This window comes from Podarcis erhardii (assembly GCF_964252035.2).
Source record: "Podarcis erhardii genome assembly, chromosome: 7".
In the NCBI taxonomy this organism is placed as follows: domain Eukaryota; kingdom Metazoa; phylum Chordata; class Lepidosauria; order Squamata; family Lacertidae; genus Podarcis; species Podarcis erhardii.
The window spans coordinates 24590345-24612939 of NC_138511.1; the positions used below are offsets into that span (position 1 = coordinate 24590345).

Sequence of the window (22595 nt, forward strand, 5' to 3'; positions counted from 1 at the left end):
CCCTTTTACCGAAATGCATTGAAATTAATTGTGTGAATAATCATGTATGTTTTGGCCATAGCGAGATGAATAATGTAGGACTTAGTGGAAGCCAGACTGCAGCAGAACAGAGATAGCGACGATTGCAGTTAGATGGAAACCATGGCCACCTCTTGACACACCGACTCCTAAGCACCCAAACCGCAAATGCCTAAGAACAGTCCTTGAGGTGTTCTGTATTCAAGTCAGATGGCATTTATTTCAAGTGTGCCACTTACATTAGAAGATACCAATAATTATTATTGTTTTAGGAAGTCCTCCCTCTCCTCCCCTCCCCACCACCAAAGTCCTGCTTGTATTTTTGGTCTGATCTGAGCAGTTTTCAGCTGTCCTCCAAAGTTCCCCACATGTCGTGCTGTGCTGTGTGCAGGAGGTGATGTTTCCCACGGGTCTCTTGACATGCTGGCCACTACTGCTTGGGCGGGTGCACTGAGTGCAGAATTCTAGCAGACGAGCCTTTGCTGTTGCCATGAGCTTTCTGAACTTTGACACCAGTATTCAAACCCCATGAAACATCGAAGATTCTTTTGTTAAGTTTTTACAGTGGTACCTAGGTTTTCTAGCATCTCAGAAGCCGAACGTTTCAGTTTCCGTATGCCGAAAAGTCAGAAGTAATTGCGTCCGTTTTCAAACACGCCTTGGAAGTCAAACGGCTTCCGCTGCGTGTTTTCCATTAATTTTTTTTCCCAATTGAACTTGCAGCCCAGCCTTTTGCGCCTCGGTTTTTGAACGTTTCAGAAGTTGAACGGTCTTCCGGAACAGATTACATCCGAGAACCAAAGTACCACTGTAGGTTTAAATTTGACAGATAATTGCCCTATGTTTCTTCCCTCCCACCCCGCAATGCTATTACAGACATGCTTCCATGGAAAGGCGTGAACTGGGTGTTGTGGTGTCTAGACCGGGCTCCTTAGATGCTGATGTATCTTGCCCAGCTCCACCTGTGCTGTTTGAATATAGGAGAGAGAGGGCAGGTGCTAAGCTTGTAACTCTGGAAGACCAGAATGATCTTGCTAATGGGAATATCTAAGGAGGAAACCACCCCCTTCAACTCATGTTTACTGGCACTTTTCACGCATCCTGAGTGTGAAGTTGGGCTATCCTAGAGAGCAGAGAATTCTGGATGGAGTGAAGTGCCTGCTCTGTCCAATGCCCCATTCCCCAGGCTCAATATCCTGGTGTCTGTATGCATAATAATAGTGATCTCCATCTTCTGTTCATTCCACCATTGTTGCCTCTCTGTCAGTGTGCCCCTCAAAAAACCTGGCTGGCTATTTTTCTGGATTGTTTCACAAATGTGTGCTTCAAGAGCATATATCTCGGACTAAGGTGCCCAAAATGTCGGCTTGGGTCAAGGAATAGGAAGCAGCATTCGACACCTGCTAAAAGATACTGTCTATATGATGATACTGTCTATAATATGTCAATGATTTGGTGGAGGGATGCAGGGAAATGTCCCTGAAGTGAATCAGTGGAACCTGAAAATGTAGTTGAGATGGGGTGAAAGTGTGGGTCAAGGCATTTGCATTCCTTTGTAACCAAAATTAGACCCCTTGCTCTTTCAAGAGAGCCAGTGTGGTGTAGTGGTTAAGAGTGGTAGACTCGTAATCTGGTGAACCATGTTCGCTTCCCCGCTCCTCCACATGCAGCTGCTGGGTGACCTTGGGCTAGTCACACTTCTCTGAAGTCTCTCAGCCCCACTCACCTCACAGAGTGTTTGTTGTGGGGGAGGAAGGGAAAGGAGAATGTTAGCCGCTTTGAGACTCCTATGGGTAGTGATAAAGCGGGATATCAAATCCAAAGTCGTCTTCTTCTTCAAGCCAGTAAAAGGGCCAGCAAACAAGGCAGGAAAGTTGAAACGGAATTAGATGGTTATGTTGTGAAGCTTGGCAGCAAGGAAGCACTGTGATTGCCAAGGTGCATTTTATGTTGCAAACACAACCCCCCCCCCCGCCGCCGCCTATATAAAACCAGCACTTAAGGAGAGGCTGTGGCTCAATGGGTAGCACACCTGCTTGGAATGCAGAAGATCCCAAGTTAAATCCCTGATATCTCCAGGTAGGGCTAGGAAAGGCTCCTGCCTGGTGAAATCCTGGAACGTTGGCATCCCTGAGGTAGATGGACCAACGGTCTGACTCAATATGAGGCAGCATCATGTTAGAATTTCGCAAGATTATTTTCTCTGTGTGTGGAGAAGCCTTTGAGTTCCCCCAATCCTGTGTTTAGGGTGACGAATTATGAAAAGCACTTGCTCAGTGGGAAGAAACCCCCATCCCTTGACTCCCCAAAGAGGGTCTCTTGCCCAAAGTCTCATGGCAAATGAACTACAGCTGCACCACAGGGCAACTTCTGCAAGGGACGTTTCTGATGGACTGTACCCATGTACAAATTTAGGCACCAATAAATACTATAATGAACCACAGAAAAAGCACTGGATTGAGTTTCTCTCCGTCGTACTGCAAGCTACTGACTTAAAACATTCATTATTTTAATATGCTGTAATTTTTTTGTGTGTGTCGTGGTCTGAGGGAGCGGGGAGGGAGGGAAGGGAGGGGGATGATGCATCATGGTGTAGAAACTCACAAAAAAATAAACGAATGAAGGAATGGCACGATCTACTTGCGCCGCTTTGCCAATGAGAATGTGGGCTCGAAACATTTCCTTCTATAATGGTCAGTAGGTGTCCTTCACAAACCCGTCAAACTGTTTCCCTGTATATTTAACAGATACTGTGATTAAAAGGTTTTGTTCCCCTTAATCGAAGTGTATTTTCTTTTCTTTTTCAACTCTTTCCCCTCGCTGTCTCTGATTCCTCAGTCGTTGATACCACTTTCAGAACGATGTATGATTTATTATTATTTTTTTGTAAGGAAAAATAAAAATACAAACGGCAGCTTTGCTTCTTCCTCCCTAACAGGCAATTCACAGAAGATCAAAAGATTCTAAAGCCATTTCTTAGAGGGCAATATCTACACCAGAGACTGAAGCTGCAGTTCTGCAACCCACTTACCTGGGAGTAAGCCCCATTAAACACAGTGGAACGTATCTCCAAGTAAATATGCCTCAGATTGCACTGGAAGGCTGCAATCCTATACACCAGAGGCGGGCAGGTGGTAAATCAGTGTTAACACAGGAAAAATAACAACACACAAGTTGCTTTTAATTAATTTGCTGAGATGAACTAATTTTGTTGTTGTTGAGAAAACTAGTAGTGCATTTGTGTATGAAAAGATTCCTGCATGACCTGGAAATATATCCTCAGACTGAGGCTGTGACAAGAGCCCTCCAAGTCCTTAATAGCACCGCCATTTTGCAACTGGCCCTGGCTAGTGGATCTCAGGAGCAGCAGTATGGTGCAATGGTTAAAGATTGTTGGACTAGGACCTGGGAGAACAGGGTAAAAAATCCCTAGTCAGCCATGAAGCTCCTCACTTTGGGCCAGTCACTGTCTCTTAGCCAAACCTCCCTCACAGGTTTGTTGTGAAGGTAAAATATGGAGGAGAACCACATATGCTGTCTGGGGCTCCTCGAAGGAAAGTTGGCGTGTGAATGCAACAAAGAAATAAAAAGTGCTAGGGAAGGAAAATGGATTTATCAGACCTGAAATCTGCCCGCCTCTGCTGTATATGGTTTACCTGGGAGTAACTCTGGTTGAAATCAATGGGGCTTATGACTGAATTGGACAGAATTGCTCTTTCAGTGGCTTAACACTAGCCGTTCCATCTCCCCAGGGTTCCTTGGGAACTGTAGTTTGCTAAGGCTGAGAGTCTCTAACCAGAAAGTTTCAGCGTTCACAGTAAACTATCATTCCCAAGATTTTGGGGAGGCAGCCAATGCAATTAAAAACTGACATGTGTTTCTAGTGTAGATATGCCTCGTTGTCTTAGCTTGTCTTTCTCTGTGTCTTCAGAATGCAACCTTTTCCCCCCCCCCCAAAAGCCCACTGCCTACCTACAAAAAGATGTAATTTTTTCATGTTTTTTAAAAAGAACCTTATATATATAAATGGTAGCAAGGATTATGATTTGTGTATCTGTCCTCATCTTCCTGTTCTTATCCCATCCTCCTGCCGTTGTTACAGTATACACGTTTGATCTAGGATATTTCATTTCTTTTAGAATTGTATAGTCTCTCTCCCCCCTCTCTCTCTTGCTTTTTTTTTTAATCAATTGTAAATGTCTGTTTTTTTCAAATAATGTTTTTAAAACACTGCGAAAGAGGAAGGTGCTAGTTCCTTAGCATTCTGGAGTGTATATTGCTTCTATTCTGTTTATAAGTAAAAAAACAAAACAAAACTGTGCATGACTTGTGTTTAGCAGTCATTATTGTGTCCGTTTGTGAAATTTTTATTAAAAAGGAAAAAAAAAATTCAGTAGATGCACTTATGTATATGTGATTAGGGGTTTTGTTTCATTTTTTTCCCCTCCGTTGTTGTTTCGTTTGGGGATTATTATTATTATTATTTGTTCTTTTTTTTTTTTTGAGTTGGGGCTAGAAGCCTTGAACTGCCAAGGAAAATTTTAAATAAGTGGCAGTTATTAATTAATATGAAATCGCTTTGTTGGGAGAATAAATAAAGTAAAAAAATAAAAAAGAGGTGATGTGTAGAATATAATTAAAATAAAAGGCGATTTTTTTTTGCAAAAATTTCACTTTGATGCTTGTGATAAAAAGATGAAAAACAAACAATGTACTTGTGTAGAGAAATTCCTTTAAAAAAATAATGACTAGAAAGCGCTGATTTTGAGGTTAATGCTGTAGAATAGGAATGTATACCAAATGTAATCTTTCCAATGCTACAACGGATTTATACATGAGATTGATATGCAATAAACCTGTGTGCTTTTTTAAAGGATGCTTCTCTGCATTTTCTTGGGATGCGTACAAAATAAGTTGAATGCATAATGAATACTATTTACAGTCATACCTCATGTTACGTCCGCTTCATGTTACATTCTTTAAAGTTACGTCCCTTGGCGACCCTGAAGTACCAGAAAGGGTTACTTCTGAGTTTCATGGCTCATGCATACGCAGGAGCGCAAAATGACATCACAGGGATGCGCGGAAGCGGCGAATTGCAACCTGTGTGCGCCCCGACTCGCCACTGCAGGTTGCACTCTTTTCATGTTGCGAACGGGCCTCTGGTTCGCTAGAAGCGGCTTAGTCATGCTGGCCACAAGACCCAGAAGTTGTACACCGGCTCCCTCGGCCAATAAAGCGAGATGAGCGCCACAATCCCAGAGTCGGCCACGACTGGATCTAATGGTCAGGGGTCCCTTTACCTTTACCTATATATTGTTTCATACTCTATGACTGTGAAAGAAGCCCTGGTTATATCATACTTACAATGGCAGCGGGTACCAAAATGCTCTGTGAGTGGGTACCTGAAGGGAAGCAGTTCTAGGATTTGGAATCTCTCCTCATCACTGGACTCCTCTGTCTAGATTTCTTTTCTGTACAGCTTTCCCTATCCCTTGCTATTTTTGGTAGGATAACGGTTCGCTTCTGCCCACCCACGCTGTTCTCTACTGTGACACACAACATCCCATGTTTGCGTTTGCTACACTTATATAAAAGCTTTGTGCCTCCTTTGTTTGAGGTTTGGTTCTTTTGGAGAGATCCAAACTAAAACTCACTTGTTGCAGCTTTGAATATACCTTTTTTTTACTTTCCCACCCATTATCCCTTGCCATTGGCCAAGGCAAGTGGGATTGGCATAATTCTCTCCCACCCCCCGTCCCCAGACACCTCCCCATCCCTTTCTGGACCCTTTCAATTTATTTATTTTAATTGTCAAGTTTGTAAAGATGAATGCCCACAAGTTAAATACATGTACGGTAAGTTGCAAGTGTATTCAAGGCAATGAGCAGCATCACCCAGCAGAGGGCGAGCTGCAGCTGCAGAATCTGGGCTTTGCAGCAGCGTTTCCAAGCTAACTGATGCACGGGGCTCCAAATTTCATGCAATGTTAAGAGTTTTGCTATTTGAACTCCCAATGGCATTTCCCTTTTCATAAGAGTGTAAGAAGAGCTCTGCTGAATCAGGCCAAGGGACCACTGGGTGCAACAGCCGATTCTCCCAGTTACCAACTAGATGCCCCTGGCAAGCAGAACCTGAGCCCAACAGCATATCTCTCAACCTACAATTCCCCGAAACTGGTATCAAAAGCCTTAGATACCCAAAGTTACTCTGTTTTATTTCTACTTTTTAATTCTGGTTGGTTTTTTAAAATCTTCGCTCTTGTTGGGTTTTTAATGTTTTCTAACTAATTAATGATCAGAACAATAAATCTAATTTAATTCTTGCTGTGCACCTTTTATGTTGGTGTATTGCTTAGTTGGGATGTGGGTGGTGCTGTGGGTTAAACCACAGAGCCTAGGGCTTGGTGATCAGAAGGTTGGCAGTTCGAATCCCCGCAACAAGGTGAGCTCCTGTTGCTCGGTCCCTGCTTCTCCCAACCTAGCAGTTCGAAAGTACGTCAAAGTGCAAGTAGATAAATAGGAACCGCTCCGGTGGGAAGGTAAATGGTGTTTCCGTGCACTGCTCTGGTTTCGCCAGAAGTGGCTTAGTCATGCTCCCCACATGACCTGGAAGCTGTACGCCGGCTCCCTCGGCCAATAAAGCGAGATGAGCGCTGCAACCCCAGAGTCAGCCACGACTGGACCTAATGGTCAGGGGTCCCTTTACCTTTACCTATTGCTTAGTTTCACTCTTCTTGTCAGGCAGAGTTCAGTTGCTTTTAACTACACTGCTCTGGGAAGGAAGTTCTTCAAAGAGAGCGGTAATGCACTCTTCAAATAAATAAAGGGCACTACTAACTTAGGTCCATTAATTGCAGTGGGTTTAATTGCAGCAGTGCCAGATTCATGTATAGGCTAAGTAGGCTGAAGCCTAGGGCCTCTAAATCTGGGGGGCCTCACCAGCCCTCCCGCTCCCCAATGCTGCAGTCTCCCCTCTCCCAAAATTGCAAACCCAAGACTTCATGCAAGGGCAGGGCAACTCAGGCCCAGCAACCATTAGACTCAGGGCTAGCCAGTGGGGCCCAATTTGAAGCAGTGGGGCACAACTTGATTTTTTTTTTTTATAGGGCCCCAGTTCACAGCCAAAGTCTGCAAAACCTTATAGATATAAATAAAATCCATCAAGATTGCCCTGGTGAAGGGGCCCCCTTAGGAGCGGCCCGAGGGGCCCAATTTGGCCCAGTTGCCTTAATGTCAGCCCTGATGAGACTGTGCAGGGGTTGGACTGACAAGCCCTGCACCTTCTAGGTCCCTGGTGTCACCATCCAGAGTACAGACTCAAGGACTTGTTATGGAAATAAAGGGGAGGCACTTATTGGAAATCAGTTTTGTCACCTCTTCCACCCGAAACCCTGAGACAATGAGCCCAGCCACCTTTTATTCACAGTCGCATAAGCACTACATTATAGCATGGCCATAAACTTGTACATTCAACTGCTGAAATATACACCCATAATGGAGATTTATGTTACTGCTTTATGAATGAACACTGTGTTTTATGAATGGACTCTGTTTTATGAATGGTCGATGGCCTGTCCACCTCTGCTAGCCTCTAGAGTAGCCTGTTTGCTAAAAGGCGTAGCTGTGGATCCTGAAGTTCTGGGTTTGAATCTTGCCTCTGCCATAAACTCAAATAACCATCTGGCTTATTTACTATGCAGTTTTTCATGAACGCTGAATACACACCTCTTTACCTTTGCGTTTCGACCCTTGTGATGTGTGTTTTTCAGGACCCACCCTATTCCTAGGATGGGTAACCTGTTTTAACTGTTTTTAATTCTGATTTTTAAATGGTTGCAATCCACCATAGGGCCTGCTGGTGAAGGATGAAAAATAAATAATATGCAAAAGATGGCATGGGGCTCTGAAATCTTCGAGAGCTGCTGCTAGTCAGTGAGGATATTACTGAGCTAGATAGACTAGGTATAAGGCAAACGTCTGGAGGCGAAGCTATGCAGGTTAAAGGTAAAGGTAAAGGGACCCCTGACCATAGGTCCAGTCTTGGCCGACTCTGGGGTTGTGGTGCTCACCTCGCTTTATTTGCCGAGGGAGCCAGCGTACAGCTTCCAGGTCATGTGGCCACCATGACTAAGCCGCTTCTGGCGAACCAGAGCAGCGCACAGAAATGCCGTTTACCTTCCTGCCGGAGCGGTACCTATTTATCTACTTGCAATTTGTGCTTTCGAACTGCTAGGTTGGCAGGAGCTGGGACCGAACAACGGGAGCTCACCCTGTCGCGCAGATTCGAACCGCGGACCTTCTGATCGGCAAGTCCTAGGCTCTGTGGTTTAACCCACAGGACACTGTAAAAAAACACAAGAATTAACATTGATTTGAAAACATTTTAAGACTATGACCCTTTGCGACAGTATCAGGAGAATATAGACCCAGGAAAGCCCACGCCATAACAATTTTTTCATTTATTTTATTTATTGCAACTCCCAGCGTTGCGTTTTGCTGGTTAACCGGGCAGGGGTTTGAATCTTTTGTAACTTGACGCCCGCGTGGGAATCTGCCCGGCCTGGAAGAGTTAAAGGAAGTTCAGAGGAAGTCTTTGGGACGCCCAAGCCCCGAAGGGCAAGGCAGGCTGGCTGGCTGGCTGCAAGAGAGACCGGTCGGCTCTTGCGCCCCAGCTGGAGAAAGAGAGCCACGTGGGAGGGCTTGCCCAGGTGCACTTCGATCTCAGGCTCCTCCTCGGAGGGTGGAGCCCCCCTTCTCAGGCGACACCTGTGCTTTTCTTTTCTTTCTTGTCCCAGGCCGAGGACGATGGCGCTCCGTTGACGCTGGAGACTGAGCCCCGATGGAGACGTAAAGAAGGTGAGCGCGTTTGGAGAAAAGCGCGCACGGGTTTGTTTTCGGTGTGTGTGAGAGCGCGTGGGAAAGTTAGCTCGCTGGTCAAAGGAGGACAAGGCATAGTTTTCCCAATTGCTTCCTTACCGGGAGGGAGGCTCCTCGCATCTCTCCCCCCACCCCACCCCACCCCACCCCGCGCGCCTTGATTATGGGGAGCTGTGATTTGGAGTTAGGTGGCTCGGTTTCAAATCGTGGGCGTTCAGGCAGTCACCTCCGCGGGTCGTATGTATCCCGGTTAGAAAAGGGCTTCCCAGCAGTTAATAAAGCAAAGCTGCTTCGCATGATGCATTCTGCACTAAGGGAACAAATCAGTGAATTGTAGAGTTGGGGCACACCAGAGGGTCATCGAGTCCGACCCCTTGCAAATCCTGGAGGGGCGAAATCTAGGCTAGCAGGGGTCCGATCCTTTTCCAGGCCTGGATCTTCTAATTTCTGCGGGTCTACTCTGAGCAGGGATCCCGCAGGATACAGGCCCCTGTTGTTGATAAGAGGACTTCCTTTTGCGGAAGGCGGCCCGAGGATCGCATGCGTGGCGCGCGGTGTACAAAGGGTTAAAAGGAGATTGGCTGGAAAATTGCAACAGGCACCTTTTGCTCTGACGTAAGCGGTGCATCGTCGAAGTGGAACTTACTCCTGAGTCTGAGTCCCCACTGGATAGTGGCGCGCGTGTGGCGTGGAGGGGGCGGGCTTCTTGTGCGTGATGACCCAGCTGAATGCGTACTCGAGTAAGCATAATAGAGGATTGTAATAATTTATTTTATTTTTAGTAAATGATGAGTGTAGCCTTCCTGCGTGTAATCCATGTGTACCCACCGCACTGTGGGTGGGGGGCACAACTGTGCCCCTTGCCCCTTCCTCCTCCCCCCCCCCCACCATCCCCAATATCCCAAATAGAAACCAAGAGTAAGTTTGTAGAATCTGTGATATGAAGCAAAATATGTAGACGCTACTGTGTGTGTGTGTGTGTGTGTGTGTGTGTGTGTGTGTGTAATTATCCCCCCTCGCTTTTGGTGTTGTTTCTCTCCCTGCCCCCACCCCCAAAGGATTGCAGGTGCCCATGGTGCAATCCTGTGCAGGCCCAGTGAGTATGGTGGCACTTAAAGGTAAAGGGTAAAGGGGCCCCCGACCATTAGGTCCAGTCGTGGCCAACTCTGGGGTTGCAGAGCTCATCTCGCTATATTGGCCGAGGGAGCTGGCATACAGCTTCCGGGTCATGTGGCCAGCATGACTAAGCGGCTTCTGGCGAACCAGAGCAGCTCACGGAAACACCGTTTACCTTCCCACCGGAGCGGTACCTATTTATCTACTTGCACTTTGACATGCTTTCGAACTGCTAAGTTGGCAGGAGCAGGGACTGAGCAACGGGAGCTCACCCCATCGTGGGGATTCGAACTGCCAACCTTCTGATCAGCAAGTCCTAGGCTCTGTGGTTTAACCCACAGCACCATGTCTAGCACCATGCTGCCTCTCTGTCACCTTGGCATATTTGGGAGTAAATTAAGTCAGACTGATTTAAGAGTGAACCTGGATAGGGTCAGCCTTCAGAGAATAGTTTGGGGAAACCAAGGTCTCAAACAAAGGAATCTGATTGAAATCCATGGACACTGCTGGGGGTGGGCACTGTTAGGATCAAGCTTTTCAATATTTAAAGTGCTTTGGCTGGAAACGGGTTGACTAATGAAAAGCTTACAAGCTGTTTAGGCTTGCTGTCATTCTCCCAGGTTCACGGAAGGACTTGAAAGTGAAACTAGTCATATCTAGTTGTGTTCAAGGTTGGTCCTACTTGGAGCAGACTCACTGAAATCAATGGACCTAAGTTAGCTATGTCCATTAATTTCAATGGATCTACAGTGAGTAGGGCTAACATTGGATAGGAGCTATAACCCTAAAGTTTACCTCCTTCCTGAAAACTGATTATTTCCAGGTGACCTATTTAATGAGCATCCATCCTGATTCCTTTGCACAAAATTTGTGGGGAGGTTAGATAGCAATGGCTATTTGTTGAGTACTCATTCTGTTTCTTTTGCAAGGAGGTTATATGACATTGAGTCAAGCCCAGTGCTATTTCGCACTTTCTGGTGCATTTCCACCTCGCTTCTCTTACCATGAAAAGTCCAAATTTTGCAGGGAAGCAGGTTTGTTGAGAGAGCCAAATTAACTTGAATGGTGCAACTCTAATTTGCTGGCACATGATAGAATCACACCTGGAATTGTGAATCTGAAAGTGTCCTGGGAGAGAACGATAGGCCTTATCCTGAGTCACTCAGACCATTGATCCAGCTAGGTCAGTATTGTCTGCACTAACTGGCAGCAGCTCTCCAGGGTTTCAGAAAGGGAACATTTTCGGTCCTGTCTGGAGATGGTGGGAATTGGACCTGTTACTCTCTTCATCCAAAGCAGATGCACTACCCATAGAACCAGGCTTTAATTTTCATCTGAAAGTGGTTATTGAATCACACCTGACTGCTAGTCCTGTATGGCTAGTTGTGATTCCTACATTGCAGGGAGTTGGGCTAGATGGCCTTTTGGATCCCTTCCATCTCAACATTTTTATGATTCTCTGATTCCCTTTTTAGTTATTACATCCTGCCTCAGGAATTGATGCTAGCCAGTTTTGCCTGCATGTTATTTTCCCAACCTGGCTCCTGTGCTTTTGACTGCAGCCTAGTACGGTACTTGGAAATCCAACAAGATAAATTGTTATAATCAGCACAGTGGAGCACTTAGAATGTTGAAATACCTTTGTATACATGACTTAAGTAATTTTTTAATGACAGCCCTGCAGGAGGAGGAGTCAACAGTATGATCCTTGGGAAAAATAATAATACCAACAGAACTGCCAGCAGGTTCATAGCAAATGAGAAATTTGAACCGGGAACATTCCCGTTTGTGTGTTCAGCCGGCACGTGGCCCTAGCTCTCATTGAGGAAGCTAATTGTGCCAGCATCACTCTGTGTGTCCCCACCACCACTGTTGAAGTTATGTGCAACTAAGTTCAGATGGGACGCAGGTGGCGCTGTGGGTTAAACCACTGAGCCTAGGGCTTGCCGATCAGAAGGTCGGTGGTTCGAATCCCTGCGACGGGGTGAGCTTCCGTTGCTCGGTCCCTGCTCCTGCCAACCTAGCAGTTCGAAAGCATGTCAAAGTGCAAGTAGAGAAATAGGTACCGCTCTGGCGGGAAGGTAAACGGCATTTCTGTGAGCTGCTCTGGTTTGCCAGAAGGACCTTAGTCATGCTGGCCACATGACCCGGAAGCTGTACACCGGCTCCCTCGGCCAATAAAGCGAGATGAGTGCCACAACCCCAGAGTCATCCGTGACTGGACCTAATGGTCAGGGGTCCCTTTACCTTTAGGGTCAGATAGGAAATGTAGAGGACAGAGGCCTCCTGTGTCTTTAATAGTTGGGCAGAAGATGGAGTTTCTGCAGGTGTACCTTGTTACCTAGAGCTGATTTGTTCTTCTACATAACTATTAGATGCAGGGGCCCACCCCACCCTGTTCCTCTTTTTTGCATTTGCCCATCTTATCCATATCCCGATCTTGGCCTTGACATCATAGAATCATGGAGTTGGAAGAGACCCTGAGGATCATCTAGTCCAGGGTTTCCCGAATTTGACTCTCTGCTTTTTGTTTTCTTAACTTGTGTGTTCTCTGTCGCTGCCTGCTCCAGCCGTGCCCCAACCTGCCAACCGAGAAATCAAAGGGTGTTTCTTCTCCTTCAGGGTTGGAAGGAATGCTGGTGGAGTAAATAATGCAATCTACCTTGCACCCTAGATAACATGTCTCAACAGGTGCGGGTTGTAAATAAAGAAATTTCCAGGCATTGCACCAAATAGCTGCAGTTCATAGCTTCTTCTTCATCATCAGCATCATCATTCCTCCTAGGAGTTAAAGGTAGCATACTTTGTTTTATCTATAGAGCCCTTAAGGATTCAACCTCTGCTAACCCTGGTGCCTACTTTCCCAAACTCACCTGCTTGTGGGCATGGAAAGGTGGATCAGCCTGATTAAAATCTGTGCTATGATATGTGTGAAAATCCAATTGTGGCTATTCTTGGAGAACAATTTTCAATGGCGCATTTCAGGAACAGTGATGAGTGAGATATGTGAATTAGGCGCAAAAGCAGCTCCTACATTTCTTGCATCCATTATTTCCTCCTTTGCATGCCCTCATTCATATTAAATAATCAGGGGTCTGTGGTTTCTAGGTGTAGCAACTAGAGCATCAGACCATGGAGACCAGGGTTCAAATTGCCCACTCAGCTGTTAAGAAGAGCCTGGCTGCTTGATCAAGCCAGTGGCCAATCAAGCCCAGCATCTTGTCCCCACATAGGCTGCCCAGATGCCACCCAGGGAAGGCTACAAGCAGAACTGAAGCACGGCTGCTCTCTTGTCATTTGATGCCCAGCAGCTACCATTCAGAGACATTCTGCCTCCAGCAGTGGAGGCAGGACACAGTCATTGTGCCTAGTAGTCATGAATTTCCCTGGTTATCTTGTGCCAGTCAACATCTCTCAGCCAAACCTACCTCACAGGGTTGTTGTGAGGATAAAGTGGGGGCAGGGAGAACCATGCACTGCATCTTGATCTCCTTAAAGGTAAAGGGACCCCTGACCATTAGGTCCAGTCATGGCCGACTCTGGGGTTACGGCACTCATCTTGCTTTATTGGCCGAGGGAGCCGGCGTACAGCTTCCAGGTCATGTGGCCAGCATGACTAAGCCACTTCTGGCAAACCTGAGCAGCGCACGGAAACGCTGTTTACCTTCCTGCCGGAGTGGTACCTTTGACGTGCTTTCGAACTGCTAGGTTGGCAGGAGCAGGGACTGAGGAACAGGAGCTCACCCCATTGCGGGGATTCGAACCCCTGGCCTTCTGATCGGCAAGTCCTAGGTTCTGTGGTTTAACCCACAGCGCCACCCGCGTCCCCTTGGAGGGATATAAATAGTGTTATTGTAGCATGCCTGTACATTTCTAGAATCCTTCCAAAAGAAGAAGGAACGAAGGAGGAAACTTACTGCATCCTAGCCAGCATGAAAACAACGCTGTCCTGGGATCCCCAAATATCTTTAAACTAGGAGTTGCATGCAAGGTATCTGGAAGAGGAGCTCCCCGCCCTTTTACAGGGACAGTTGAATTAAGAATACCTTTTAGTGCCCCAACCCGCTATAGAAAACTGGAAGAGAATACTAGTTGGAAATCAGTTTGAAAACTAATCCAACAGGTTGGACAGCCTTTTTTCTCCCCTAGTCTTTGCAAGCTGAAAGAGTTCTGCGGCCTCTATGTTTAACTTTTTAAAAAACAGTCTTGTTATGAAATTGACCGCTTCGATGGGAATGAATAAGCAACAAGGTGCCTATGAAATCATTCTCAGCAAAGGTTTAATATTATGCTTTGCTAATATTTATGGGGCACTATGAACAGGTGATTTTATGACCTATTGACCAGCCAAATGATGGTGCTGTTTAAAAAAGAAAAACACCCCATAAATGTACATATTTCTACTTACTGAAGGAATATCACTCAGCGGCAGCTTTGGGGGGAGATGCTGTTCCTAGAAATTAATTTAAGAAGAAAGCAAGAATTTATGCAGGTTCCTCTCTTGGTGATGTGGGGTGGGCCAAATGGAAGATGGCTTGGAAAGAATTGAGTATATTTATTTATAGAAACATACAACTGTAGACTTGGAAGTGACCCCAAGGGTCATCTAGTTCAGTCTCCTGCAATGCAGACATCTCAACTAGATAGTATGTGACAGATGGCCTTCTTATGGTTGTCACAAGAAAAGGAAACATTTAGACAAATTAAATAAGGATTTCTGGCATAGTTAAGTCTGGAGCGTAGTTATTGTTGAAAAATTAACTCACACATGATGTTAGATTACAGAACAAACAAACAAAAATACAGTGGTACCTCGGGTTAAGTACTTAATTCGTTCCGGAGGTCCGTTCTTAACCTGAAACTCTTCTTAACCTGAAGCACCACTTTAGCTAATGGGGCCTCCTGCTTCCGCCGCACCACCACAGCACGATTTCTGTTCTCATCCTGAAGCAAAGCTCTTAACCTGAAGCACTATTTCTGGGTTGAGTCTGTAACCTGAAGCGTATGTAGCCTGAAGTGTATGTAACCCAAAGTGCCACTGTATTCATTTTCAACTGCAGGGAAAAAATTGCCACCTGTGGAATAATGTTACTATTTGGAATGCTTAGTAACTTTAGCTCCAACTGAGAATATCATAAGACAATATCCTGGTACAGTCAAACCTCGGTTTTTGATCATCTCCGTTGCTGAACATTTCGGCTTCCGATTGTTGAAAACCCAGAAGTAAGAGATCCGGTTTCCGAACGTTTTTTGGAAGCCAAACATCTGATGTGGCAGACAAGTGGCTTCCGATTGGCTCTTCTGGTTGCAAGAGCCAATCAGAAGCCACGCCTCAGAAACGGAACATTTTGGAAGTCGAACATCCTTCCGGAATGGATAACGTTCGACATCCGAGGTACCACTGTATTTTAAAACATTTTTTTTATTTAAGTGTTACTACCTACTCCAAAAAGAGTAAGAAATATATTTTCCTCAGGGATTCTGAATGAAACCACCCAAATGGTCTCCACATGTTTATTATGTCATGGCTTTGGCAGATTCAGATCCCTAGAGACTCACATATTTTGTTTGCTTCCTGTGCTGGAAAGCTGCATCCCTGATCCTCTTTCTTCCTTTCTCCAGGCCCCACAAATCTGCAGACGCCGGCGCCATGTCTCAGCGCCATTCGACCGGCTCCTTGGGAGACAAGGCCATTCTGCTGGAGCACCAGGTCAGCTCGGAATTGCGCCTCAGCTCCAACAATGTGTCCCCACACAGCAAGCGCAGCTCTCTGGGCCCGCTGGACAGCTCTGCGTTCTTGGCCGAGCGCTCCCCATCGCCCACTGGGCCCCGCCGGATCGTCCTTAGCACCCAAAGCCCAGTCGCCCTCAAGGTGGGCACCCAGCAGCTCATCCCCAAGGGCCTGGCGGAGGGCCCCAAGCCCAAGGTCCCCTCTCGGCACCAGAGCTTCTCGGCGGCCATCTTGAGCAAGGAAGCCGCCCGAATGGACCCCAAGCGCATGTCGGCCCCCAGCATTTCGTTCGACGACCTGGAGGAAGCGGAGCTGGACGGAGGGACGCTCAAGCGCAACCTCCGCAGCATGTCGTACCGGGCCGCCATGAAGGGTCTGGGGAACGGGGAGCCCGCAGAGCCCTCCAAGTTCATTGGGGGCGGCCTGAAGCCACTGTGTGAAGAAAGCAATGGCCAAGGAGCCCGGAGCCCTGGAAGGCAGAAGGTAGGGCCTTTGTACTGCCACTGGCCCTCTAGAATAGCCTAGAATTATAGGCTATTCTAGAGGGCACAGTGGTATATAATCCACTGTTGTTATTATTTATTGCATGTCTATTCCACCTTTTTTCTCCATGGATGGATCTCAAGTTGGCCCACTCTTTATGCGTAATACTTTTTTATTAGTTTTCAGTTACAATGATCCAATAAAAGCCTCATTGTCACAATACCAAATTATAATACAACCAATAATGCCAATTGTTCATATGCCAAACTATTGTCACAATACCACATTATAATACAACCAATAATGCCAATTGTTCATATGCCAGACTATGTTAGAATTGATGGCTTGGTAATTTACTTTAACTCAGCATTCCAAAAACTTATAAATCCCAATTACACACCAGTCAGAATAACAAACCCTGCAATTTTAACGACTTCCATTCACATTAACACATCAAATAATTTACAGTCTTACAGGTAAAGCATTCAAACTCTCTCTTTGTTGTTCTTTGTGTGTGGCTAATATTCTGTCCATGATGTTTCTTCCTGTCCTTGTACTGTATTATGTCCACCTTTTGTCGCTTGTTGCTGTTCTCCACCATACCTTAGGTGGAGCTAGTATTACATTGCTGTTTCATAAGTTCTCCATTGCACCGTTCCAAGCTTCATTGTTTTGCAACTCAAGCAGCTGCTGAAGCAGGTGGCCTGTTCTTTTAATCTCCACTATGTCCACTACAACCCTGTGAGGTGGGTTAGGCCAAGAGGCAGCGACTGGCCCAAGGTCACCCAGTGAGCTTCATGGCTGAGGGGGTCAGGATTCGAACCCTGGTCTCTCTCTGTCTGATACTCTAATCACTCCACCCTGCTGGCTCTCATTTAGCAGGGAAGCCAGCAATGTGTCTTCAGTTGTTGTTGCACTCTTAATTTCCATCCGTCCCTAGCCAGCATGGCCCACGGTCAGGGTGGCAGAAGTTGTAGCCTGCTGGTGCTTCCTTCCTGGGCATGGCTACCCCTGTTTTAATGGGGTTATGAGCATTTCAGCAGCTGATTTGTCCCAGTCGGAAACTGGAGTAGAGTTGGGTGGATTCCTTCCATTCACCCAGAAGATGCTTGAGACTTCAGGGGTGTTTCAGGTGGACATGCCAAAAGCCCCATAGTGTCTTCCACCCTACCTCAGGAAAGGAACAAGCTGACAGTGCCACCTTCCCCAACCTGGTGCCCTCCAGATGTTGAGGGACTCCAAACCATGGCTTGCCAGTGCAATTGGTCACTCAGACCACAGTCTGGATTCTGAAGTACTCAGGATTCACTGAGATCCCTGCATTGCAGGCGGTTGGAAGATAAGACCCTTAGGGAAGGGAGGTACCTTCTAACTCTAGGAACCCACACAATGAAATTGTATTGTGAGCTGCTGAAGCAATGGTGTGTTTGTTTCCAAAGTGTTAAAGCTTTCATCCTCGTTCCAAATGATTTTATTCTGGATTGGACAAATGCATACAGAGCGCCAGTTTGGTCGCAGCTGGCCCGAATTACTGCCCTGATTAGCTGAGGCCTGGCCAGCGGAGGGTCAGAGCTCAAACTTGGATTTTAAAACAAAACAAGTTAACTCTGTCCACTCCAGAAGTGAGCAAAGCAGCCTGCCATCTGGATGCAGGATATGGTGCTGCCTTTGATAGATCCTTGGGAACTGGGGAGTTAATCACGCTCTCTATTTGAAGATGACTTTGGGGTTTCTATCAACTTTTCCAGGGAGATTTGGAATGAATTGGAAAGGGGAGGGTGAAGGGGCGGACGTTTTCAGCACAAGAGTCCATGTAACTGGGCTTTTCTCTCCTGGGAACTTGGAAGGAGAGGGGAACCTTGCCATGGATATATGGCAGAGTTCATGCACTCCACTTAGATTTTTGAATACACTCCGCTTAGATTTTTGAAGGACCACAAGCTGCAGATGTGGCTTGAATCAGAAAATGGATGCAAGGGTGGCCAATTTGTGATTTTTTTCCCCAATGGAAAGTGCTGACTTCATTGCAATTCACAGTGTTGGTTATGACCCTGTATGCACCTACCTCCTTATATGAGCCTGCCCAGGTTTTGAAATCTTCCGAGGAGGCATGAGACAAGGACTTCTTGGTGGCTGCTCCCAGATAGTGAAACTCCCTTCTACAGGGGGTTAGTCCAGTCTCCTCTCTGCTTTCCTTTCAGTAGAAAGCAAATACTTTCTTTGTTCAGACAGGTCTTTGGCCAGTAACTGACGTGGCAGGGTCTTCTGAAGGGAAGGTTGTACCGTGGTGCCTCGCAAGACGAAAATAATCCGTTCCGCGAGTCTCTTCGTCTAGCGTTTTTTTCGTCTTGCGAAGCATCCCTATTAGTGGATTAGCGCTCTTAGCGGCTTTTAGCGGCTTAGCGGCTTAGAAAAAGGGGGGGGAGGGAAAAAACTCGCAAGACTCGCAAGACATTTTCGTCTTGCAAAGCAAGCCCATAGGGAAATTCGTCTTGCGAAGCGCCTCGAAAAACGGAAAACCCTTTCGTCTAGCGGGTTTTTCGTCTTGCGAGGCATTCGTCTTGCGGGGCACCACTGTACGTTTTTGTTTTTGTTTTGGATATGTGTGTTGTGCTTTTAAATGGTTTTCGGTGCTGGCTGTTGATTAAATAGGGTCACTTATTTAACTGTTAATTAATATTTAAATGTATTGTGCATTTGTAGCTGAATCTGTTTTGATGTATGCTGCGAATCACTTTGGGTCCTGCTCTTCGGAAAAGGGTATATAAATACAGTCATACCTCAGGTTAGATGTGTTTCGGGTTGAGCATTTTCAAGTTACACTCTGTGGGGCCCCGGAAGTAACGGAGCGCGTTACTTCCGGGTCTCGCTGCTCGCGCATGCGCAGATGCTCAAAATGACATTACGCGCATGCGCGGAAATGGCAAAACGCGACCTGCAGACGCGCAGGCGCGTCTTACGTTTTACTCAGGATGCGAACAGGGCTTCCGAATGGATCCCATTCGCATCCAGAGGTACTGCTGTACTTGAAACAAACAAACAAACAGATGTAGGAGGAACTGTTAAGAGCCAGGAGTCCCAACGACCTCTGGAGGGCATCATGTTAGCAACCCTTGCTCTGTGTTTGGTAAACTGGGACCCCGAGTACGGCATACCCTCCAACCATCCCTGTTTGCCCGGGATATTCCCGGAATTACAGAAGTCATATTGGCTTCTGAAATGATCCTGGAATGTCCTAGGGGATGAGCAGGCGCTGGCGCTGGCACTTGCAGTTGTGTTGTGCTCACATGCAAGTCAGCAACACCAAAAGATGCTTATACACTGCTTGGCCCTTTCTGCTCCCTTGAGATTTACCTCTTGCACCCAGCCAGGAATGTCCATGATGTGGAAGAGGTGGTGTCGATCCATCTGAGGGTGCAAAGTAGGGCTTGGAAGGTGAGTTCTGAGGTACTCCTGAAGATCAGAAACAGAGAGAGAGGCTTGGAGGACCACTTTCACCCCCTGGGCCTGAGGTTCACCACCTCTGGCCTAGGTAGGTAGGTGCTGCAGCTGCTGTTCAGTCTCTCACCACAAGAGGCAGCAGCAAGTACACCAAGGTTTGAGTCCTGACAGCTCTTGGCCTGAGGGTTGATCCATCTATGCTATGTGTTGCAACAAGACCCAAGGTGGGTGGGAGTCTAGTATGGGGAACTGCTGCAGTGATAATGTTAGGGCTGCTGGGGGCAAAGGTCCCTGGAAAACTAAACAAAAGCTTGAGTCACTTTGGAACTTGGATTCCTCCACCCCCATCCCACACGTTGAGAAAGTGAAACTGAAATAAGGCAAAGAAGATCACACGCCAAAGTTGCAAGGTGTGTGTGAAAGACACACATTGACCAAGAGGTTATGGCCCTGTGGGAAAGCCCTTGGTTGTGTTGCTTCCTCTTAAGGCTTAAGAAGCAATGCAAGGGATCCTTTCTTGCATACTGTGCCACATTTCTCTGATGAAAATAGGGGCGTCTTATTCCATTGCTGCTGCTGCTGTTGTTGTTCTATTTATGCCCCGCTCAACATGGCAGAACATGTTTCTTGCATGCAGAACACCCCAAATTCAGTCCCCAGCATCTCCAGGAAGGGCTGGGAAAGGCTCCCATTCTGAAATGCTGGAGAGCTGCTGCCAGGCAGAGAACTGGGCCAGTGGTCTGACTCTGCCTACAGCAGCTTCCTATGTTCCACCTCTATTAGGCTGCAAGCCTAGGCTAGAAACTCCTTAATGCTGAACCCAAACCTTTGTGATGTTTATTTGTCGCAGGCCCCTTTCCTCTCTGGACTCTGCTCGGTATTTATCCAGAGAAACGCCTCGTTTTCTGGGTGGTTGTTTTTGTTTTCAAACTGGGGCTGCAAACTTGACCGCGGACGTAACTGCCGTTGCAACATAATTCTCTGGCTGGCAATTGTTTCCCTCGGCTCAAATCCGGATGATCCTCTTAGGACGTTGTTTGTACATAGGTCTGAGCCAGCCGTGGGGCGGATAAACATGTGGGGGAAATTCAGCAGCCGCTGAATCTACGAAGGAGCTTGGCTCTCAGTTGCTTGTTCAGACTTCTGGGAGTCCTGAACAAGCAAGAGTTGTTCAAACAAACGGAGCAAGATCACAGAACTGTGGAGTTGGGACCAAGGGTCATCTAGTCCAACCCCGTGCAATGCAGGAATCTCAGCGAGATCATACGTGGCCGGTGGCCTTTCAACCTCTGCTCAAAAATGTTGAATGATGATTGGCAAGGTTCAGTCATTGCTAATGTCTAGTATTTCATAGTGCTTCGGGGCAGGAAACTTTTTTTTTCCAGATTGAGGGCCGCATTCCCTCCTGGGCAGCCTTCTGGGGGCCATAGGAAGACGGTGGGTGGGGTGAAAGTAGACTTTACCTTTGTATGGTGGAGTGCTCTCCCCAGAGAGGCTCATCTGGCAGCATCATTGCATGTCTTTAGGCACCAGGCAAAAACATTCCTCTTTACCCTGGAATCTTTTGATAAAGGGTGATATATAAATTGAATAAGGGACAGGGGTGGTGCTGTGGTTAAACCACAGAGTCTAGGACTTGCCAATCAGAAGGTCAGTGGTTCGAATCCCCGTGACGGGGTGAGCTCCCATTGCTCGGTCCCTGCTCCTGCCATCCTAGCAGATCAAAAGCACGTCAAAGTGCAAGTAGATAAATAGGTACCACTCTGGCGGGAAGGTAAACTGTGTTTCTGTGTGCTGCTGTGGTTCGCCAGAAGCGGCTTAGTCATGCTGGCCACGTGACCCGGAAGCTGTACGCCGGCTCCCTCAGCCAATAAAGCGAGATGAGCGCCGCAACCCCAGAGTCAGTCACGACTGGACCTAATGATCAGGGGTCCCTTTACCTTTACCTATAAATTGAATAAACTAATAATAATAATATTACAGTAGGCTTGTTTCCTCTCTCTCTCTCTCTCTCTCTGGAGAGAGGAAGAGAATTAGTTGGCTCCGCATGTCTTTTGCTCTGGGCCTGCCTGTTATTGGCTCTAGCGCCACTTACTGTTAGTCTCCCTGCCTTCCAGCCTACCAGTACAAATGGGCACCAGCAGTATGATTTTTTTTTAAAATAGAGTGTCTGTATACCTGCTTATGATCGCCTCCCACCCTCATTTTCTCTCTCCGTTTGACAGAGAAACTTTGGTCGGAAGCGTATGAATCGGCATGGAGGTTCCTTCAAAGATGGTGAGTAGATGGACCAGGATATTCCAGGGTACCCCTAATCAAGACTTTAGATTGATCCTGGGAGTCTTCCCTTTGCATCCATTTCACAACAGGACCTCTTAAAATAAGACGTGGTTCCTATGGGAGCAGTTTCACACAGGCGGTCAACTCAAGGTGCCCAAATTTTTGGCAACAGGAAGTGGCAGCCTGGCTACTCTTACGTCAGTTCAGCTAGCGATCCTCAGGGTTGTGTCTTGTGCTAGCCCCCTACTCAGAGTAAACCCACTGAAATGAATGGACTGCTGAAATGAATTGCTAACTTGGGTCCATTAAATTCAACAGGTCTACCCTGAGTAAAACTTAGTTGTCTGCAACCCCCCTGCTAGGGTAGTTGTTTTCTGCTGCTAAGGACTCCCCATGCCTAGGAACATGGGAGTTCTTGATGGGAATTACAAGTGGAAGCTGCAACAAAATGTTGCAGTGTGGAGTGATTTTGCTAAGGACACCAGGCAGTCGAACCCTCTTCCAGGATACTCCATTCCATCCCCCCTTTCAGTCAGGCAGCATTCTGGGGTCCATTCTCAAGTGTCGTTTGGGCTATTTTTGCTCTTTCTCGCTCTCTCTCTCATACACACACCTTTAGCTTGTTAACATGGGCAGCTGCATTTTCC

The 22595-nt window shown here is 46.8% G+C and overlaps 1 protein-coding gene and 1 long non-coding RNA gene across 2 annotated transcripts in view; both read left to right on the plus strand.

Annotated features, from left to right (window-relative positions):
- The first annotated feature begins 1450 nt into the window (after positions 1 to 1450).
- On the plus strand, positions 1451 to 2921 carry LOC309347489. Its single transcript, XR_014158956.1, has 2 exons — positions 1451 to 1617; positions 1884 to 2921. It is a non-coding gene; the product is annotated as an uncharacterized lncRNA (long non-coding RNA).
- A 5729-nt stretch (positions 2922 to 8650) lies between these two features.
- The window catches only part of ARHGEF16 (Rho guanine nucleotide exchange factor 16), a 35257-nt gene continuing 21312 nt past the window's right edge, over positions 8651 to 22595 (plus strand). The window contains exons 1-3 of the mRNA XM_081870973.1: positions 8651 to 8876; positions 15636 to 16227; positions 21894 to 21945. Coding sequence (XP_081727099.1) covers positions 15664 to 16227; positions 21894 to 21945 — 616 coding nt within the window. The 5' untranslated portion in view covers positions 8651 to 8876; positions 15636 to 15663. The remainder of the gene's footprint in view (positions 8877 to 15635; positions 16228 to 21893; positions 21946 to 22595) is intronic.